Source organism: Entamoeba invadens (assembly GCF_000330505.1).
Source record: "Entamoeba invadens IP1 unplaced genomic scaffold scaff_1105074726367, whole genome shotgun sequence".
NCBI classification, from domain to species: Eukaryota; Evosea; order Mastigamoebida; family Endamoebidae; genus Entamoeba; species Entamoeba invadens.
Genome location: NW_004440445.1, coordinates 241,309 through 259,902, shown reverse-complemented (window position 1 = coordinate 259,902; position 18,594 = coordinate 241,309). Strand labels below are relative to the sequence as shown.

The 18,594-nt window shown below is 35.1% G+C and overlaps 6 protein-coding genes across 6 annotated transcripts; 3 read left to right on the top strand and 3 right to left on the bottom strand.

Annotated features, from left to right (window-relative positions):
- Positions 1 to 274: 274 nt before the first annotated feature.
- On the bottom strand, positions 275 to 3,439 carry EIN_151770 (isoleucyl-tRNA synthetase, cytoplasmic, putative; the record flags this gene model as incomplete). Its single annotated transcript, XM_004257973.1, has 1 exon — positions 275 to 3,439. The coding sequence occupies one exon, from the start codon at positions 3,437 to 3,439 to the stop codon at positions 275 to 277; it is 3,165 nt and encodes a 1,054-aa protein (XP_004258021.1).
- An 874-nt stretch (positions 3,440 to 4,313) lies between these two features.
- Positions 4,314 to 6,338, top strand: EIN_151760 (hypothetical protein; the record flags this gene model as incomplete). The annotated part of the gene is made up of 2 exons (XM_004257972.1): positions 4,314 to 4,447; positions 4,580 to 6,338. The coding sequence occupies 2 exons, from the start codon at positions 4,314 to 4,316 to the stop codon at positions 6,336 to 6,338; spliced, it is 1,893 nt and encodes a 630-aa protein (XP_004258020.1).
- A 574-nt stretch (positions 6,339 to 6,912) lies between these two features.
- On the top strand, positions 6,913 to 8,742 carry EIN_151750 (hypothetical protein; the record flags this gene model as incomplete). Its single annotated transcript, XM_004257971.1, has 1 exon — positions 6,913 to 8,742. The coding sequence occupies one exon, from the start codon at positions 6,913 to 6,915 to the stop codon at positions 8,740 to 8,742; it is 1,830 nt and encodes a 609-aa protein (XP_004258019.1).
- Positions 8,743 to 8,930: 188 nt separating this feature from the next.
- EIN_151740 (hypothetical protein) lies at positions 8,931 to 11,132 on the bottom strand (the record flags this gene model as incomplete). The annotated part of the gene is made up of 2 exons (XM_004257970.1): positions 8,931 to 10,683; positions 10,801 to 11,132. The coding sequence occupies 2 exons, from the start codon at positions 11,130 to 11,132 to the stop codon at positions 8,931 to 8,933; spliced, it is 2,085 nt and encodes a 694-aa protein (XP_004258018.1).
- Positions 11,133 to 13,189: 2,057 nt separating this feature from the next.
- On the top strand, positions 13,190 to 13,885 carry EIN_151730 (hypothetical protein; the record flags this gene model as incomplete). Its single annotated transcript, XM_004257969.1, has 1 exon — positions 13,190 to 13,885. One exon carries the CDS (start codon positions 13,190 to 13,192, stop codon positions 13,883 to 13,885), a length of 696 nt encoding a protein of 231 aa, XP_004258017.1.
- A 2,439-nt stretch (positions 13,886 to 16,324) lies between these two features.
- On the bottom strand, positions 16,325 to 17,764 carry EIN_151720 (hypothetical protein; the record flags this gene model as incomplete). Its single annotated transcript, XM_004257968.1, has 1 exon — positions 16,325 to 17,764. One exon carries the CDS (start codon positions 17,762 to 17,764, stop codon positions 16,325 to 16,327), a length of 1,440 nt encoding a protein of 479 aa, XP_004258016.1.
- Between the last annotated feature and the right edge of the window lie 830 nt (positions 17,765 to 18,594).

The window sequence follows — 18,594 nt, the reverse complement described above, 5'->3', positions numbered from 1 at the left end:
TAAGAAAACGGCGAAGATAAAAAAAACTTTACCATGTCAAAAAGTGGATGAAAAATTCTGAAAAGAGATACCGAAACCTTGGAGAGGTGTTGTATTGCCCCTTTTTCGACTCGCTGCGAACGAAAGCACTTGGTCAAGACTCGACTTATTCATACAAATTTGAGTGAGGTTAATTGATTTATCGCGATTGAGTTAAAGGGCAAAGCAATGAAAGACGAATTCTATTCAATGTAGTAAATATATCATTACAATAACCATAAGACGAGAGAAGGAATTAATTAAGTTTAACGAGCCACAAATGGATGGAATCAGTGACACACTTGAGAGTGACGTTCTGGTCGAACATTGGCTTGTCGGTGTCTTCTTTCTGTTTCAAAATGACGCCATAAGTCTTGAGGAACTCTTTCTGTTCATTGATAGCCTCGTCAATTGCCTCGTGGTTCTTGTCGTCATACGAATACAAGACAACGACATTGTCTTGAACTTTAAGGCCAGCGTCTTTACGTAACTTCTGGACTCTGTTGTTAACTTCTCTGCAAATTCCTTTCTCGATAAGAGCCTTGTCTCTGACGATGTCCAATAAGATTAACACGTCCTTTTCCCACATTGGTTCTTCAATAGTCGTATCACCAGTGAATTGTCTGTGGACTTTAAGGTCTTCGTCAGTGAAGGTCTTACCGTCATACTCGATTGTTCCAGTCTCCATAAACTTCAAAACTTCATCTCTGCCTAACTTCTCGAAGTAGTCGCAATACCTCTTCCCATCCTTTCTATACTTCTTGCCAATAACACCCTTTTCTGGAGCGAATGAGAGTGCAATGTACTGTCCTTGTTCAGTCGTAGTGATCACGTCTTCGACATTCAATTCGACTAAAATGTATTCCTTGAACTTCATTAAGTCGGCCAAGAACTCTTTTGAACTGTGAATGATAGTCAATTTCCTTAATGGCTGCTTCAATGGCAAAGTCTTTTTGTCACGAGCGACTCTTCCTAACTCAATGATCTTTTTCAGTGCTTCGACTGTTTCCTCCAATTTTGCGTCGTGGTACTTCTCAGTCGGCTCTGGGATTTGGCAGAAGTGGACTGAAGCGAACTTCTCTTCTTCGTAATTCAAAGGATAGTTCTGGAGCTTTTGGTAACAGAACTCCGAGAAGAAAGGTGTGAATGGAGCCATTAATACAGCCATGATCTTAAGGCAATGATATAAAACAGAACACGAAGTTAATCCACTCTCCCCTCTAAACCTCTTTCTATTCAATTTGATGTACCAATTCGACAAAGTGACCAATAAATCAACCAAAGGTGCTACGACAGTGTACAATCTAAACTTCTTCATCTCTTCTCTGACCTTTTTCACAAGCGACATTAAAGAGGAAAGAATCCATTTGTCCATATCATTGATTCCTTCTATTTTGTCGATTGCCATTATCTTCATTCCAGGCTTGAAGGATTGCTGCAAATATTTCATAGTATTGAACCATGGAAGGAATATGCTTGAAATCAATTCCTTCAAAGTCTTCTCTTGGAACTTGACAGTCTCTGCTCGGACCGCAGGAGAGTTGATCAAAGAAAGTCTTAAAGCATCAGCACCATACAAATCGATCATCTCGACGGGGTCTGGATAATTCTTCAATCGTTTGGACATTTTCTTTCCATCAGAAGCTAATACTAAGCCATTTACTATTAAATTCTTGAATGGTGGTTTGTCGAATAAAGCAGTGGATAAGACTAAGAGGGAATAGAACCAACCTCTTGTCTGATCAATACCTTCAGCGATGAAATCACAGGGGAACGAATTCTTAAACTCTTCGACATTTTCAAATGGATAGTGCGCTTGGCCATAAGGCATCGAACCAGACTCAAACCAACAATCAAAGACTTCAGTGATTCTGTGAAGCTTCTTCCCATTCTTTTCTATTACCAAGTCATCGACGTACTCTCTGTGTAAGTCAGTGATCTTCTGGCCAGTCAATTCTTCTAACTCTTGAACGGACCCAACACAGACAAATTCACTGAATGCGTCATCCGTCCAAATTGGAATTGGAGTTCCCCAGAATCTATTTCTGGAAATGGCCCAGTCACGAGCATTGGACAACCAATTTTGGAAGCGCCCTTCACGAATGTTCTCGGGGACCCAATACGTCTGTTTGGAGTTCTCAACTAATTTGTCCTTGAAAGACTCGACGTTGACAAACCATGAGGGGATTGCTCTGTAGATCAAAGGAGTATCACTTCTCCAACAGAATGGATAGGAGTGGACCATTGGTCTTGAGTCGAAGACTCTTCCTTCCTTCTTCAATCTGTCGATGATGTCTTTATCACAGTCTTTAATATATCTTCCCTTGTAATCAGTCACTTCGTCTGTAAAGTTACCAGAGAAATCGATTGGGCAGACCAATTTTGTTCCTTTTGAAATGACACCGTTGGCCAAACAGACTCGATAATCGTCTTCACCAAAACCAGGAGCTTGGTGGACTATTCCAGTACCAGAAGTGTTGTCGACGTAATCATCAGAAACGACTCTGAAGCACCCTTCTAAGTCTTTGAAATAAGGGAACAATGGGACGTAGTGTTTGCCGACCAAATCCTTTCCTTTCATCTTTGCGATGATGGTCCTCTTTGCTTTCTTAGCGTCTGGAAGAGACGCCATTCGACACTCTAACATGTAGTAATTATGTTTAGTCTTTTCATCATAGAACTTGACGTAATCGTAATTGGCATTAACACACAAGGCAAGGTTGGATGGAAGTGTCCATGGGGTTGTGGTCCATCCCAAGAATGAGGTGTTCTCTTCTCCGACTACAGGGAATGTCATAGTGACAGTAGGATCACTGACATCTTTATAAGAAAGACCAGCTTCAAAATTGGAGAGTGGAGTGCAGCACCCAGTGGAGAATGGCATCACCTTCAATCCTCTATAAACTAACTGTTTCTCATATAATTGCTTGAATACCCACCAGACGGATTCCATAAAACTGATGTCCATAGTCTTATAGGCGTGGTCCATATCAATCCAACGTCCAGTCCTCCAGACCACTTTCTTCCACTCCTCTGAATAGCGCATGACAATGTTTCTGCACTCTCTGTTGTAATTTGGAATACCATATTTCAAGACTTCGTCAGTGGTGTGAATGCCTAAGATCTTGTCGATCTCAAACTCAATGGGAAGACCATGGGTATCCCATCCAAATTTCCTGTCGACTCGATGGCCAGTCTGAATTGCATATCTGCAGACAGTATCCTTTATAGTCCCAGCTAAGAGGTGGCCATAATGTGGAAGACCTGTTGCAAAAGGTGGCCCATCATAAAAAGTGAATTTGGGGCGGTCTTTTGTCAGTTCGTTGCACTGATCAAACACTTTGATGTCATCCCAGTACTTCATTATCTCTTCCTCCATCTTGGGGAAGTTGATGTGATCCGGAAGCTCCATGGTGTTCATCGATTTGTATTCGAGTGCACACTAGGGTTCCTTTTATGCAGTGACACGTTGTGTCTTACTTATTGGTATATGTTTCTATAATTACACTATTGGGTAATATTGGATGGACTCAAAAAAGTATTATTAAATATAGTTTTGTTCTGATTTGAGTTTAATAAAGTTTGGTTAACGGAAAATCTGTCCTAAAAAATTCCTCAGGGTTGAAGTTCTAAACATTTTTGGTTCTTATTTTTGGGAAGAACAACCCGAGAAAACACATTTAAAAAGAGTGTGGTAATAGTTTGTAGTTGGGTTAAAATAAGAAATAGTTACAGTTGTAGATACATGAGTTATGTCTTTTTGTATTAGAAGCTGTACTGCATTACTAAGGAATAAATAGAACCACTCTTGTGTATGGTCTTCAAATAATATTGAAAAAACAACAAACTAATTCTGTTAATTGTTTAATTCATCAACTTTAGCTAATGTTTTTATATAACACTCTTCATATTTGTAAAAAAAAACAATGAATCATTATTATTTCTATCAAGTTGTTTGCTTAACACAAAGTTAATACATTGAGTGATACAAGTTTTGGTATTTACAAAGCCTTTCAATGTCATTAATTAATAGAAGTAATGTACAAACGCTATCAAACACATTTTACACTTGCCACGTAAACAAAAAAAATCAACTATTGTTTATAATATAAACAAAGAGTAAATAGCTATTTTTAAAACACAAATGATTTTATTTTATAATACAAATATGAGATAATATAAAAAATGTTATAATTTATTCTGAATAAAAAGAGATAACTATAATAACTTCATACAAAATATCTCACCAAACAAAAAGTTAAAACAGAACTAAATAGAACTAAAAACAAAAGCTCATGAATTTGGTCAAATGGATAATCTTATCCGGCTGTTTCGTGAGTTGGTACTTTTTAGTCCGCAACGAGTCGTTGTCAAAGGTCGACGTTTTGTTTAGAGAGCCGTATGGGGGGAATTCTCAGAGTGAATTAAAGTTTGTTACTATAAATAAATAACAATAAACTTAAAATATATAGTACAGTGATTTAAACACCCGAGTACAATGATTGTAAATAAAAGAACTATAAAAATATGATACCGTGAGAACAAAGAACTCAACGAGTAGTGCAAAACCGTTAATTACTGATATTGACGGAGATGGAGAAAACGAGTTGGTAGTAGCGAGTTATACAAGTCACAAGGTGATCATGTATAAATATCAGAAAGGTCGTTTAGTAGTCAACAAAGAGTTAGAGATTCCCGGCCAAATGTTTCCGATTGGTATGAGCAGTGGGTATGAGACGCCGTATGTCGAGGGTGAGAGACGGAAACAAATTGTGGTGATTGTCATGCGAGACTTTGAGGTGATTTGCTTAAACTCTGATTTGACGATTCGGTGGAGACAAAATGCATATAAGGCGAAAGCACAGGCATTTGTCCAAGAAGTCGCAGTGAGTGTTATTCCATATAATCTCCAAAATGGATATAAAGGTGCTGTCATCACAGCTTTCAGAACATCAAACGACAAAGGGTTTGCAAGAAATCGAGCGGATGAGGTCTTTGAAGAGGACGAACGTGTGACCACGCGAGGCGTCACGTTTGATGAGCAACGAGATGATATGGCAAATGAACAAAATGTGAATGAGGTGGGGGACTCCCCAGAGTTGAAGGAACATATGAACTACTATGCGTTCCATGTTAAAGATGGTCAAGTTATTTGGCAACATGAAATGGACGAAGAAGAGTCGACTTTGGATTTAGTGAAGAACGCCGACGAAGTTGAATTATTCAAAAGTGTGAAGATGAAAGCCGAGAAGGGAGAAGGACTTGGAGAAGTCCAATGGCATGAGTTCCATGACGCACTCTTCCAACACTTACCACATAGTTGGTCGTCATTCTTTGATACTAAAATAGAGTACTCCCATCTTTCTAGAGATATTGTGAATAACCCGACGGAGTATAAGAACATCAAAGAACTGAGTAAAAGAAAGAACACCCCACATAACGATATCGACTTGATCAAAAACCCGAACACCTTTTTAATACACCACATGAACGGTGTGGAAGTCATTCATCTGTTCACTGGGAAACCAGTCTTTCACATCACGTTGTTGCCTTCGACAGTATCTTCGGCATCTTCTTTTGTCGACTTGGACGGAAATGATGTGCTGGACGAGATATATACACACGCGTATTTACTCGACTACGAGACGACAACCGTTGATAACGACTTTTCATGCTACTTACACGTGACAGAGGCCAACTCGTATCGATCTGTGTTCTCACAAAACGTGTGTGAAGACAAGAAAATATCTTTTTGGGCGCCAAAGAGTAAAGGAAGGGTTTCGAAGAAAGTCCAGATTCTTCCGCCACTTTTAGTTGAAAGTGGTGAAGTAACAAAAGAGGGGAGGAAGATCTACGACATCTACTCTGTGAATAGTAATGGACTCTTAGTGGCTATTTCAAATAAAGGAGTCAAAAAGTGGAGCGCACAGATTCCGACGAAATGGGGGTTAAATCAAGTCGAGATGAACACGTTCAAACCAAGTTCAATACAATTCCACTATACTTATGGACAGAACTTGACAGTCCCATATTTGCTTGTACAAGGAGATTCATCGTTTAGTGTTTTGGACTTAATGGGGAATGTCGTTGCTTTCAAGGAGTTTGGAAAAGTGTCACCCATCATGCCTCCTATTGTCGGCGACATAGACGGAAACACAAGAAGTGATGTCATCATCGTCTCGGAAAGTTACATTATGGGATTTGCGTTAGAAATTGTACCTTCGGCGAAATTCATCCCAGTGTGTATTGCGGGTATACTTGCGCTCATCGCTTACCATATCTATATCCTCGCTATTTCTTATTACAAAAAACAGGAGTAATTTTGTAAGTGTGCGACTTTGAGGTTTTCTTGTTTTGTATAACATTTGTATAACATTTTTAACACTAAAAAATGGTTTTCAAATTATTGGAAATTAGGTTATGGAAAAACATATCATTGAGTTTAAAATTTTGTTATAATAATAGTAAATTTATAATTATTATTAGTAAGATTAAACAGTTGACAATTTGTTAAAAACAATCAATAATTTGCTAAAAAAATAAATCCTGGTTTCTAAAAATAAAAATTTATTTAAAAAATAATTATATATGAATAACATAATAATTATAATTTAATAGTTTTAAAAAACAAAACAAATATATTTTGTTTTTGTTTATTTGTTAATTTGCAAAAAAGAAATTTAGAATCTATAACTCAAGTTTTTAGTCTCCATAAAGCTTTTGAAAACAAACGATGAGACCAACATGACATTTATTTAAAAAATTTACTATTGTTTTGTTGTAAATTAATAAAAAAGAATCATCATTTATTCTAATAATTAAAGGAAAAAAGACAATATCAGTGTATATATAAGGGTAATTCTTGAACAATAAAATCATTGAGCTTGTATCAGAATGAGTATCATACCAATTATACAAGCCCAACATTATGGTAATTTTCAGACACAAACGTTCATTAACGCGATGAAAGACATTCTTCAATGCGAAGATACTATTGAGAATTCATTTGTTCGGTCAGTCATGGAGTATAGAATGACTCACAACATAAAGACAATCCAAGAAACCGTCACAGTCTTTTGTGAATATTGTATTGTTGGAGATAAGACCAAGGAAAGACTTTGGAACATTTTTGGAAGTACATTTTCTTACATATGTGAGATACTCTTTTCCAATGATAGTGACAAAGAGTTGACTGAAGAGAAGATCCACTTGATGAGCTTGATGAGATACTTTGTGAAGTCGTGTTTGTTTACACAGGAACTTGTGTCAACCCAATACTTTTTGGAAAATATTTTCTACTTAATGAAGGACGACAGACTCTTTGTTTCCTCATGTTTACTTATTGAGTCCATTCTTGAACAAAGAGAACACACTTTTGATTTGGAGAACATTGAGTACATTGACAGCATCATTTCAAATGCAGACACTCTCCACTTTGGTATCTTCCTTATTGTTGTAAACTACCTCCTCTACGAGAAAGACAAGAGTGACGAACACATTGTTATGAAGAACACAGAGAAGCTTGCAAAATGTGGAGTCATTGATCGAGCTCTTAAGATGCTTTCTTTGTCCTCTGTATCACTTGCTATTATTCACTTGCTCGAGAACTCGTGTATTGAAGAGACCGATAAGCTAATCGCCAATTTCTACGAGAGATGCGACAATGAGATGGAGACCTACCCTGATGTTGACATCTCTTTTGAAGGAGTCCAAGGAATATATGCTTGTGACATAGTGAGTAATATTGTATTTGTCATCTCGACCATTTTGAGCAACTTGGATGACAAATTTGCAAAAGAAATGTTGAAGGATTCTGACATTGGGGTTGTACTCGAATCACTTTATCAGACCATTGGAATTGAAAACATGCAGACCCCATACCGATCAGATTCCGAGAATGTTGTGCATTTACTTTTCACTCAATTTATTAGACTTCTTTCCAACATTCCAATTGAAAACATATTTGAAGATGTTCAAGAGGATGGCGGAGTCATTGGGAGTATTGTGGAGGACATCCAGTTCGGAAAGATCGACGAAAGTATCCAGGTGCCTTTGTTAACAGTAATTGAGAACATCTCACGAGAATGCAAAGAAAAGGAACAGATCTTTGTTGGGAAGACACTTGGCGTGATTAAGATGGCGACAAAACTCCTTTGTGGAGAGAAGAATGAGAACAAGAGATCAATGATGTACGACATGTTGGGGACACTGGTTAGAGGAAGTCAGGAAAACGTTGAAGAATTTATTCTCTCTCTTGAGAAACCATTTGGAGAATTTTTGAGTGACAGCGTCGAGGATTGCATTTCTTCAAGCGTCTTTTTCAGAACAATGATGCTGAACTTTGTTGAAAATAAAGGGTTCCATCTTAGAAATGCGTTTGAGAAAGAGTATAAAATTATTCAAGAATACATACCAGTCTTCTTCAGAAAACTGACCAATCATGTTGCAAAAGAAGGTGTTGACTCAAACACGATGTGTTGCATGAATACTTCAGTACTTATTCTTGGAATGAAGTCAGTCACTATTAAGGACTTCTTGGGTGAGGATTATTACAATGAGAATTTCATGGGAAATCTTAAGACTGTTGTGAGAGCATTTGTCAAGAAATACCCACAAGATAATAACATTGAAGATCTCTGTAAACTCACACAAACAAATCACTCCGTGTGGTACAACGCTATACGGTGTTTGGAAACTGATAACGACAACGAGAATGTTTATTGATACTCATTACTTTGCTAATTTGGTTTATAAATTTGAAATTATTGAGATTATAAATATCTACAAATAATATGTCATCTAGTCTATTTATACAACTTTATAGTATAGTAATATAGAAATTATAATAATTGTATTTATGATTAGCGTCTTCTTTTAATAAGAACTTTAAGAGTGAAATAATACAAAAACAGTTAATTCAGTCCTTCAAGATCAAGTTCGTTGAAGTTACTCTTTATCTTGGGTATATCTTGAGTGTTTGATTTGTCCCACTCGTTGTATAATTTTAAAGCGGTGTCATATTCGTCGAGTGCATAATGGTAATAAATATGACATCGTAAAGAAGACTGTTCAGGATCGTCACAAATTTTTCGTACGGATGCGACATAATTATCTATGGCTTGAGATATAGCACGGTCAGTTGCTTCTAAGTTTGTGCCGCGTTTTGCACACTTTTTGATGAGACTTGACTCCACCTTGTCATACTTGGCCCAGTTCATGTGGGAACGCCTTAATAAGACGAATCGATACAATAAGAAATGATGGAAAAATTGTCTCACCGTGGAGTTCCAGTGGCAGAAAAATGTGTAGAAGTACTTTTCAAGGAAGAACGTCTGGAAGAACTTAATTCTGAACTTTCCCACGAAGAAGGGAGAAGTGGAGAAAAGGGACTTGAAAATAGAAATGATCAACTTGTGGTTGTCCAATTGGAACATTTTATCGAGTGAAGATATCAGGTAGTCGATGCAGAAAGTGTCCGTCACATATCGCTTGTGTTCTACTAACAAATTGAGCCATTTGCATATTTGGAAAACAGACCAGTCGCAATCAGAAAAAGAGAACAAATTTGTCTGGTTCAATTGTGAACGAATCATGTAATTGATAACCGTTGGATGATCTAATAATAAACTTCTTTTATCATTCTCTCTTAATATCACAACGGAATGATTTGTGGGGGTGTACAGCCGTTGGTAGATATACACAGACACAAAAGTCGAGAGGCCAAATATTTCGCCGTAGTCCACGAATTCGTCGCTCTCTTTCACGGTGAAATAAATGAATTTGGTGTAGTGGAAATAGAATGCCATAAAGACATCACTCTTTGGTAACAACACTTGCATCCACCGCTTATCTAATGTTCGCATTCGCTCTGAAATATCATTTGATTTTTGTTTGAGCATTAGGTGCATTGGATCGAAGCCAAAAATGCGAGGGAATTGGGCAAGAACATCTTGTCTTTCTTCGTCATCAAAACATTTTGAAAATTGCACTGCTTTGAAATTTTGTGGTAATTTCACTAATTCTAACAAATCCTCTCGAAACTCGGGAATTTGGAAAAAGAGGAACGCAAGGACTTGTGGGAAGAATTGAATAAAGGCGGGCGAAACATCATTTTCACAAAAAAATTCGTCTTCTTGCATCGAAGAGTCGGATATCTTACTCGAGAAGTGGCGACTCTTCTTTGGCTGTTCTATTTGACTTATTTCTTGCATGGGACTTGCTATAACACGGGATAAGACGGACTGTCTTCTGTTCTCGTTTGTTGAAAGTGAAGTGCCTTCAGCTACTTTCAAACTGGCTTCTAAAGAGTCGGATGCCTCTTCTAAAGGTGTTGCGGTTACTTGGAGAGTCTCTTCAAGTTGTACAAAAGTGTCGACGTTTAAATTAATTTTTGTGTTCTGAAAATCTTTAACTTTAATGTTGAGGGTGGATGACCTCTCTGTGGACTTGTCAGAAGCGTCGCGTGTTTTCTTTGGGTCAACTTTAAGACATAACTCCATTGAAGCTAACAAGACCAAGTGCTTTGACAATAACACATCTGAAATTGTGTAAAATGTTTCATATAACAGTTTACGTAATTCAGAACCTGCTTTGTAGTATTGTGGTTTGTTTGTCGCATTCACCATCGGATTATTTACGATAAGGTGATGGGGTTGAATTTCTCTTCTATTGATCAGTAATTACTATATTACTATAATTAATTATAGAAAATAACTAGAAACAAATTTGCTGTTGAAGACATAACAAATTACTTCTGTTCGAAGACAAAGAGAGTAAACAAACCTATTTATAAGGAGAATCACAAATTTGAAGAATATCGAAGGGAGAACGAGGTGGTCCAGTTTAGAAAGGCAATCAAGTAACACTCTCCAAATGGAAAAGAGACAATCAAGCATCGCAATCTGATCCTCCGCTGTTTCAATTTTGATTTGAATGTTGAGAGAGGAATAGAGTGGCGTCAAGACTTTTTCGAGCTTTTTAACGTAATTTTTGACAGCAGATTCCTTTTGCGGGACTGTTTTTAAGTCCTTGAGAAACGACGATGACTCTTTCTGTACTGTTTCCACTTGGTCGTGGTATGACATAATTTTTTTGACTGGCTTCGTATGTCCCATTGATCGAGTAATTTTTTTCGAGTCTATGGTATAAACTTTTTTATGAAAACTGGAAATTGGTTTAGAATAGTTATTTGGGTTTAAATAGAATAAGATTTAATATTGTAATGATTTGTTTTTAAAACATTATGAAAATAGTTGTTGGTAACTGGTTTTGTACAAAGACAAAGAAAAGATAGATAGTTGCTGAAAATATAGAATGAGAAAAGACAAAAGTTAGTAACAAAAAGTTTTTTTAAAACATACATCATGCATTTTATTGTTTCGCCCATATTTTTTGAGGTTTTATTTCGAGTTGAAATAAATTTATAGTTCAAGTTTAAAATTTACTTATTTTTTTATTTCAGAATAGTGTACATTTTTTGCAGTGTTTTAAAAACTCAACCCTAAAGTTAAAAATGGTTCCCACAATAGACACAAAGAATTGTCCTATTTACTCGTTACTGAACAAGTCCAAAGAGCCTTTCATATCTCAACCCCACCATCCTAATGTTTCTGTTGTTTTTAATAACAAAAGGACAAATTATGCCAACGTATTTTTTAAAATAAGATAAGAACAAAGAGGCTTTCAATAAGTCCTACTTCAGACAAAAGAGAAGTCTTTTTGACAATTGCAAAGAAAGATTTATTCAACTCAAAACGTGTTTAGCTCGAACAAAAAAAACATTTCAAATTAAGATATGATAAAGGGTGTTAAATCCTATATAATTATCATAAAATGTTTAAGTCAAAGACCTTACATCACGAATTATATAATTGTTTTTAGTTTATATAGTGACGTTTATAAACGTTGATTGAAAACAGCAATTAAGTGCATTAAAATAAGACAAAATTTTATGAAACACAATTAAATAAAAGGTGAAATTGTTTTTAAACAAGAAAAAATGTTCGCAAAAAGGCATTTTTAGTTTGAAATATTACTACGATGAGAAACGTATTTTGTTTGGTGAAGATTTGAAAGAAAAGATCAATTGTTTATTGATACAAACTCTTAGCTTTGCTTGTAAAGCAAGTCACTCATCACAAAAATATGGCTTTGCTTTTTCAAAAGGCGTTATTTAAAATTATGCATGCTCCATGAAACTCTGAAGAGTGCCATAATTAGAGTTTTTTAAAATAACGCTTTCAAAAATACCATAGTGAAAACAATTGTTAACATGTATCTATTTTAAGTAAAAAAAATCTGTGTATTTTGGTAATTCAAAAAAAGTTCAATAATTTGGTTGACCAAAATTATTTATTTTTCGATATTTGTTTTAATCCAAGACAAAGACTGTGTTAGTATGGGCTTTTAGTATCATTCTTATTTGCACCATTGTTCAAAACAAAAGCATCGCGATTCGATATTAAACGAACATTCTTTTTTATGAAAATCTAGTTATTTTTAATCTTTACTTTTGATGTTAATTCGCCTTGTTTGAGTGATTCTACGGGAAAACAGGCCAAATGAAGTTTAAAAAACCCACCATCACAGAATATTTTAAAAATAGTCGGGTGCAGAATTTCCTATTCGTTCTTCCACTCAGTCCTATAAAACATGTTTTTCGTAAATTTCGTCTTATTTTTTCTGATTTCGACTGTTTTATCGGAAAGTGATTATTGACTATTTTTTGGTTGATATTCCAAAATAAGTTGAAAATCCAAGGCTATCTTTACCATGAAAAGCACGGTTTGACATTTATCACCACTTGGCTAACCCCATTTTTATTCAGTCTTATTTTCCTTGGTATTGTGGCAACGAAAGCAAAACACGTTTTTTGAACGAAAAAAAAGCACCCAAAAACAAGTCAAAAGAAACATCATATTATTTAAAAAGACTTTGATGACAAAAATCAAATCTTAAAAAGGTAAAACATCCATCAAAAACTTTAAATTTGGTCTCTTCTCACCCCCCTTCAAAATTATTTTGGTTATTTTCCTTTTTTCAAAAAGGATTTTTGAACACATACAATGTTATATTCCTCATTTGCAAAGGAGTCCAGCGGGTTATAACCCAAATTGCTGTGACCTTCCTACTAAAATAAAAAACCAAGTTTAGCTATTTTCGTTTTTTCGCTATGGAAATTGTCTCGGTCCTTGGCCAAAAATATATCCGTGAATTAAAAGGGCGAACTTGCATCGCTCAAATGTTCATGACAGAAGCAGAAACAGTTGTACAAAGAGGGAACGTCGTCTACGACAAAGAACACCCATGGAACGCGCCCAAGTATCGGCTTAAGAAGCGCGAGAACCGTGACCTTGAAACATACCAACTTGCTATCTTCATGGTGGCGCTGAATCAATTTGCAGACATCTCCATCGAGCGTCCTGCAAAGATGACAAAGAACACTTTGAGCATTCCCAAAATTTGTAAAATTCGCTTCAGTAACCACGATGTTATTGATGTCCAAAGTCTCGCTTTAAAACAGTGCAAATCAATTCGGCAAAAGGAGATCCAAGAGGGTGTCAACCAATCCACCGCGACACGTCGAATTGAAAAGAATAGAAAGGTCTTCATACAAAATTTGGTGATCGACTTGCTTGCCGAATGCAACGTCGTCTTAATCACAGACTTGGCGAGGCTGAGTGGAAAGGCACTGAGGACAGAAAGACTTCAAGAGCTGTGGATCGACAAAACAAAAGTTGTTGGCAAGGAAGACATCATAAGCAAAGGAAGCGCCATCAACCAGTATCTCATCGACTGTGTGGAAAAAACGGGTCACACTTCATTCAAGAAAAACTGCAGAGAGTTGCAGCAATTCTTGCTCTTTTAATAAATAGTATCTTTTTTTGGTTTGGTTCATTTATAGAACGAAAACACGCCACCTTAGTTTGAAAATTCAAAATGAATACATTGAAAAAGTGGTCTGTTTTTTAAGGTGATAGTAATTGGGGTTTTCAGTAAATGCAAAAAAACAAAAAAAAATGGTAAAAACATAAAAAAACTTATTTTTAATAAAATAGATGAAAAAACTAGATACTGAATGTAGTATTTGAAAATAAAAAAATTAAGGTGGCTTGTTAAGAAATACTTTAGAAATTCTACTCAAAGAACCAACCAATCAATGATTTTATTGTTAAGGCTTTGAAACAATGAATATCGTTCAGTCGACCTGATACAAAGTTGACTGCTTAAATAATCTAAATTTGGTCTTTGGTGTTATTGGCTATAAATAAAAACCCCGATATTGTAATCATAACATGTTCATTATGAAAAACAGAGCAAAATAAATTTGATGGTATTATGACAAAAACAAACAATAAATTCTTCATTCAAAACTTGTTTTAATTCTGAAATGGTTTTATTATTTTTTTTCGATCTATTTTTAATTTGTTCATACAGATTTGGTACTAAGGTTTCGACCAGGACTATTGTTTCGACTATAATTAATAATTTTTATACCATTATAAAAACTAAATATGAAAAGTTATATTTGAACCATTTATAATAAATTAGAAAACTTGTTCATTACTATTCAAATAGTATTCTAATGGTAAGTATAAACCTTAAACCACATCCGTCGAAAGTTTAGTCCACATCTCATTTAAATAAATGAGTTTTATTAAAAAAGTCAGCTTGACCATTTCCCATGTAAAGTCATTTTGACAATAAAGATTGTAGCCAGTTAAGTGTTTTAAACCACATTAAAACAATAAACGCCTTAATAACGGCTTGTTAAAAGCTCACTGCTTCATTATATTGGCTCGAGTTTTTTGTGCTTTTTTAGCAAATCGTTGTATTTGTCGTTACACATTAAAATCTTACCCGATTATGTACACGTTGTATTTATGTTTTTATGTCAGCCATCGCGTAAAACGTCGTATCCATTTCTAAAATAACACAGTAAATAATTTAATTGCGACGGAATTAAAATACGAAACACAATAATATTTTGAAGAGGTTTAGAACAAACTTATTATTTTTTTACACAGTCCATTATTATTAAAATGGAGTTTGTTTTAACCAAATCAAAAATAATAGTATTTGTTAGTGTTTTATCGCAAAACAAAACGATTGCGATAAAATACTTCATAATTCTGTTTTTTGCAAAGCAATAAAATGATTTTATATGCGCCAAAAACGTGAAAATTTCCAAACGAAAACAATTATTCATTTGTTTATTTTTGAGCTGAAAACATATTATGAAAACAAAGTGTTTTTGTTTCTATAAATAAATAATATTTTATTTTGTATTGGGATTTTTTGACTCATCAATTACGATTTGTTATTAATAACAATTGGGTTTGTTAGTGTTTTTTGAATGCTTATGTTGAATCTTATCTGGACAACTGAAAAAGTTGTTTGGTTTAAAAATACTTTGTTGTTATTTTACTTTATTTTGTGTTTTATTGGGGTCAAATGTCTGCTAGAATTAAATAATATCAATACTAGAATTCATGCTCTGATATAATATTTTTGAATGACATACTGAAGTATGAGAATGAAAAAAATCGATAATAGTTTTTTAATTGAAACCCTTGTTATAATTAATCCAAATTTGTCATTAGAAAATTCGTATTTTTTCAGGTCAATTTTTTTGAAAACTGTAAATTAACAATTATAATTTACTAACCATATAAAAAATATTTAAAAAATCATTTGGCTTCTATGGTAATTTTGCTTGTTTTGAATAATTTATTCAATCTTTTTGAGTGAAATTGCATAATAATAATCTCCTTGCTCTGTCCAATTATTTTTTGACAAAATCGCCCATTGTTCTCTTATTTTACTTATTCCGCGTTTAAATAGAATGTTTTTTATTGCGTTTTTACAACAGAAGCGTTTTTTCCATACGCCATTTCTTCTCATTTTTTGAAGCCAAAGTTTCCCAACTTTCACACGCCTTTCAAGTTATTTACAAGTCCATTCCAACAGTTCTAAAAAGTTCAACCAACCAACACGCCAATCAGATTGTGAGATCGTTCTACTCCCCCACATTTCCCAACACACTCCTCTTGTATTGAAATCCTCACCGAGTTTCTCATAATTATTTTTTGTGTTAACTGTGGTATGAAATATTAACAAACACGTCTTGTCGTCCAATTTTTATGTTTGTGGACATGACAATATTTTTTAACAAAAATTTTCCATTAGCGTCATTAACAGCGTTAATCTTTTAATAAAAATTTCAAATCTTCCCAAAATTTTCCTTAAGCCGGCACCACCTCCCCACATTTCCTCAAAATATAAAACAAAAATAAAAAAAGCAAATTTACACTGTGGTTTTGTCTCCGATTTGCATCGAAATGAATTGGCATTCCGGCATGATAATACCGAAAAACGTACACATCTTGAACGAAGCTCTTTGTTGTAGAATGACCTTAATGCAGTTCACAAAGTCCTCTCTGATCAGTGGCTTCGTTTTTTTGTCTGTGTTATTATACAAATCGTTCAGCTTCTTATTCTCTTCCATAAAAAGCTTGAAGATGTTCATTACATTCACCACCGCACATCCACCATTTAACGATATTCTAAGCTGCGCGGTACACTGTTTAAACACCGTCTTGAGCAGTGCAATATACCCCACCTCAAACATACTCTTGCTGGGACCAAACGGTATCGATGACACGGCCAAGTCATCATTCTCGGCCTGAATAGCCTTTTCTATCGACGCGAGTAGAGTCGTTCTCATCGTCGCCGATATGAACGACCTCGCCCCCACTGATATCTTCTGTTTGCGCGGCTTTTTCTCTTCACTCTGTTTTTGCGCGGCTTTGGCCTTCTTTTTCGCCTTCTCAAGGCGTTCGATTCTCTCTTTTCTCTCGTTCTTTTCGCGCTCCAATTTTTCTCTTCTCTCAATGCTCTCTGGTCTGTCTCCCTTTCGCATTTTCTCTATTTTCTCAAGAAATTCGGACTTCACAAAAGGCCGACTTAGTTCATTTGTTTCAATCTTCGGAAAATTGGGAGAAGGGAGTATTGTTGGCAGTGCAGAGTTCTCCGAGTTCATTTTAGGTGCTTGTTGTTGAGTGGAGCTTTGTGACTTTTTGTCCTCGGCGCTTTTAGAAAAGAAAAATTCAAGTTCGGTCTCGTCTTCATCGACGTGGTTTTGTGGTGGTGTGTTTTGGGCATTATTTGATACGTCACAATCATTAGACCCACCCACAAAATTGATGTTGTTCTCAATTGTCAACTTGGCCATTTTGAATGGAGAAACTGGGTGATATGTTTGGTGTATCATTTGTATACTCTGTTGGTTTGGAAACATTTGTGGCGTATGGCTCGGTGTCGTTTCTCCATTTTCCGTCTTGACTTCCTCTTCTTGTGCAGGAGACTCTTCTTCCATTTTGAAACTTTCCTGTTTGGTCTCTTCTTCGTTGCCTTCGGGGTTTAAAGGCTCTGAAATTTCCATTTTATTGTTCTGTTGAGTTTGTTGCGTTAAGTCAGTGGGGGTATTAGGGAACATCTGCTGAAGTTGTTGTTTTGCACGAACAACAGCTAGTTGTTTTTCAAGGTCCATAAACTCCCCCATTTTTTCTTCCCAGATTTGTTGGGCTTTGACAAGTTCATCCCAGGAAAGGTCTTGGTCGTGGTGCGACTTCTCTATCTCGGTCTTAAGGAAAACGTTTTCGCGCTGAAGTTCTTCGAGGACGGTTTTGCTCTTCTTGAGGGTGGCGAGCTCGGAAGCGGTAATAGTTATCATCTTTTTTTGCATCTTGTTCTGTGTTTTTAAGTTCTGCAAGTGATTTGATACATTTCTTATGTGTGGTTAACTTTTTCCATTTGGAAATTGACGGCAAATCGAAAGAGTTTGGTTTTTTAACGTTGACTTTTGCAAACAAAAAGACCGAATACAAACAGTTTTCTCTTGTTCTGCAGTTGTTTTACCATCTGTTACAAACAAGGATTCTTTATAATTTTCTCTGTTTCGTGTTCTATATCTGGATTTTTCATCTTTTTTTGGAAAACTCAGAATTTCTGTCGTTTTAAAAAACAACCACTCAACTTGTTACCCGTATTATTGCGAACAATACAATCAAGAAATATGTTTCTCTTTTTGTTTGATATTTAGAGATTTGGTTTGCGACAAATCTATGTTAAGAACATGTCTTATTTTTAAAATTTTTATTTTTTGGACTGGTGTAAAGAAAAAAAAATTGTCCAATTATTATTAATATTATTAAATACGTTTGATTGAATGGTAAAAAAGAAAAAGACACATCTCAAAAATAAAAATTATCTAGATAACCCTACCCATCTATCAATGATAAATACAAAACTATAATGTAAATTATCATTTATAAAATTTATTTGGATAAAAAAAATAATTTGGTTTTATCTTTGTAAAAAGAAAATTTGATGTTTTTTGTTTTAAAACAAGAAAGTTAACAACATTTTTTTAGCTTTTAAGGTTTCGAAAATATTCCTAAATAGAGCAAAATTGTTTTGAATTTAATTGCGGTTTTAATAGGAAAATAAGGCTTAATGTTAAAACAACAAGCCAACCCGTTGAAAAGGTTTTAAATATACACTAAATCTTTTATT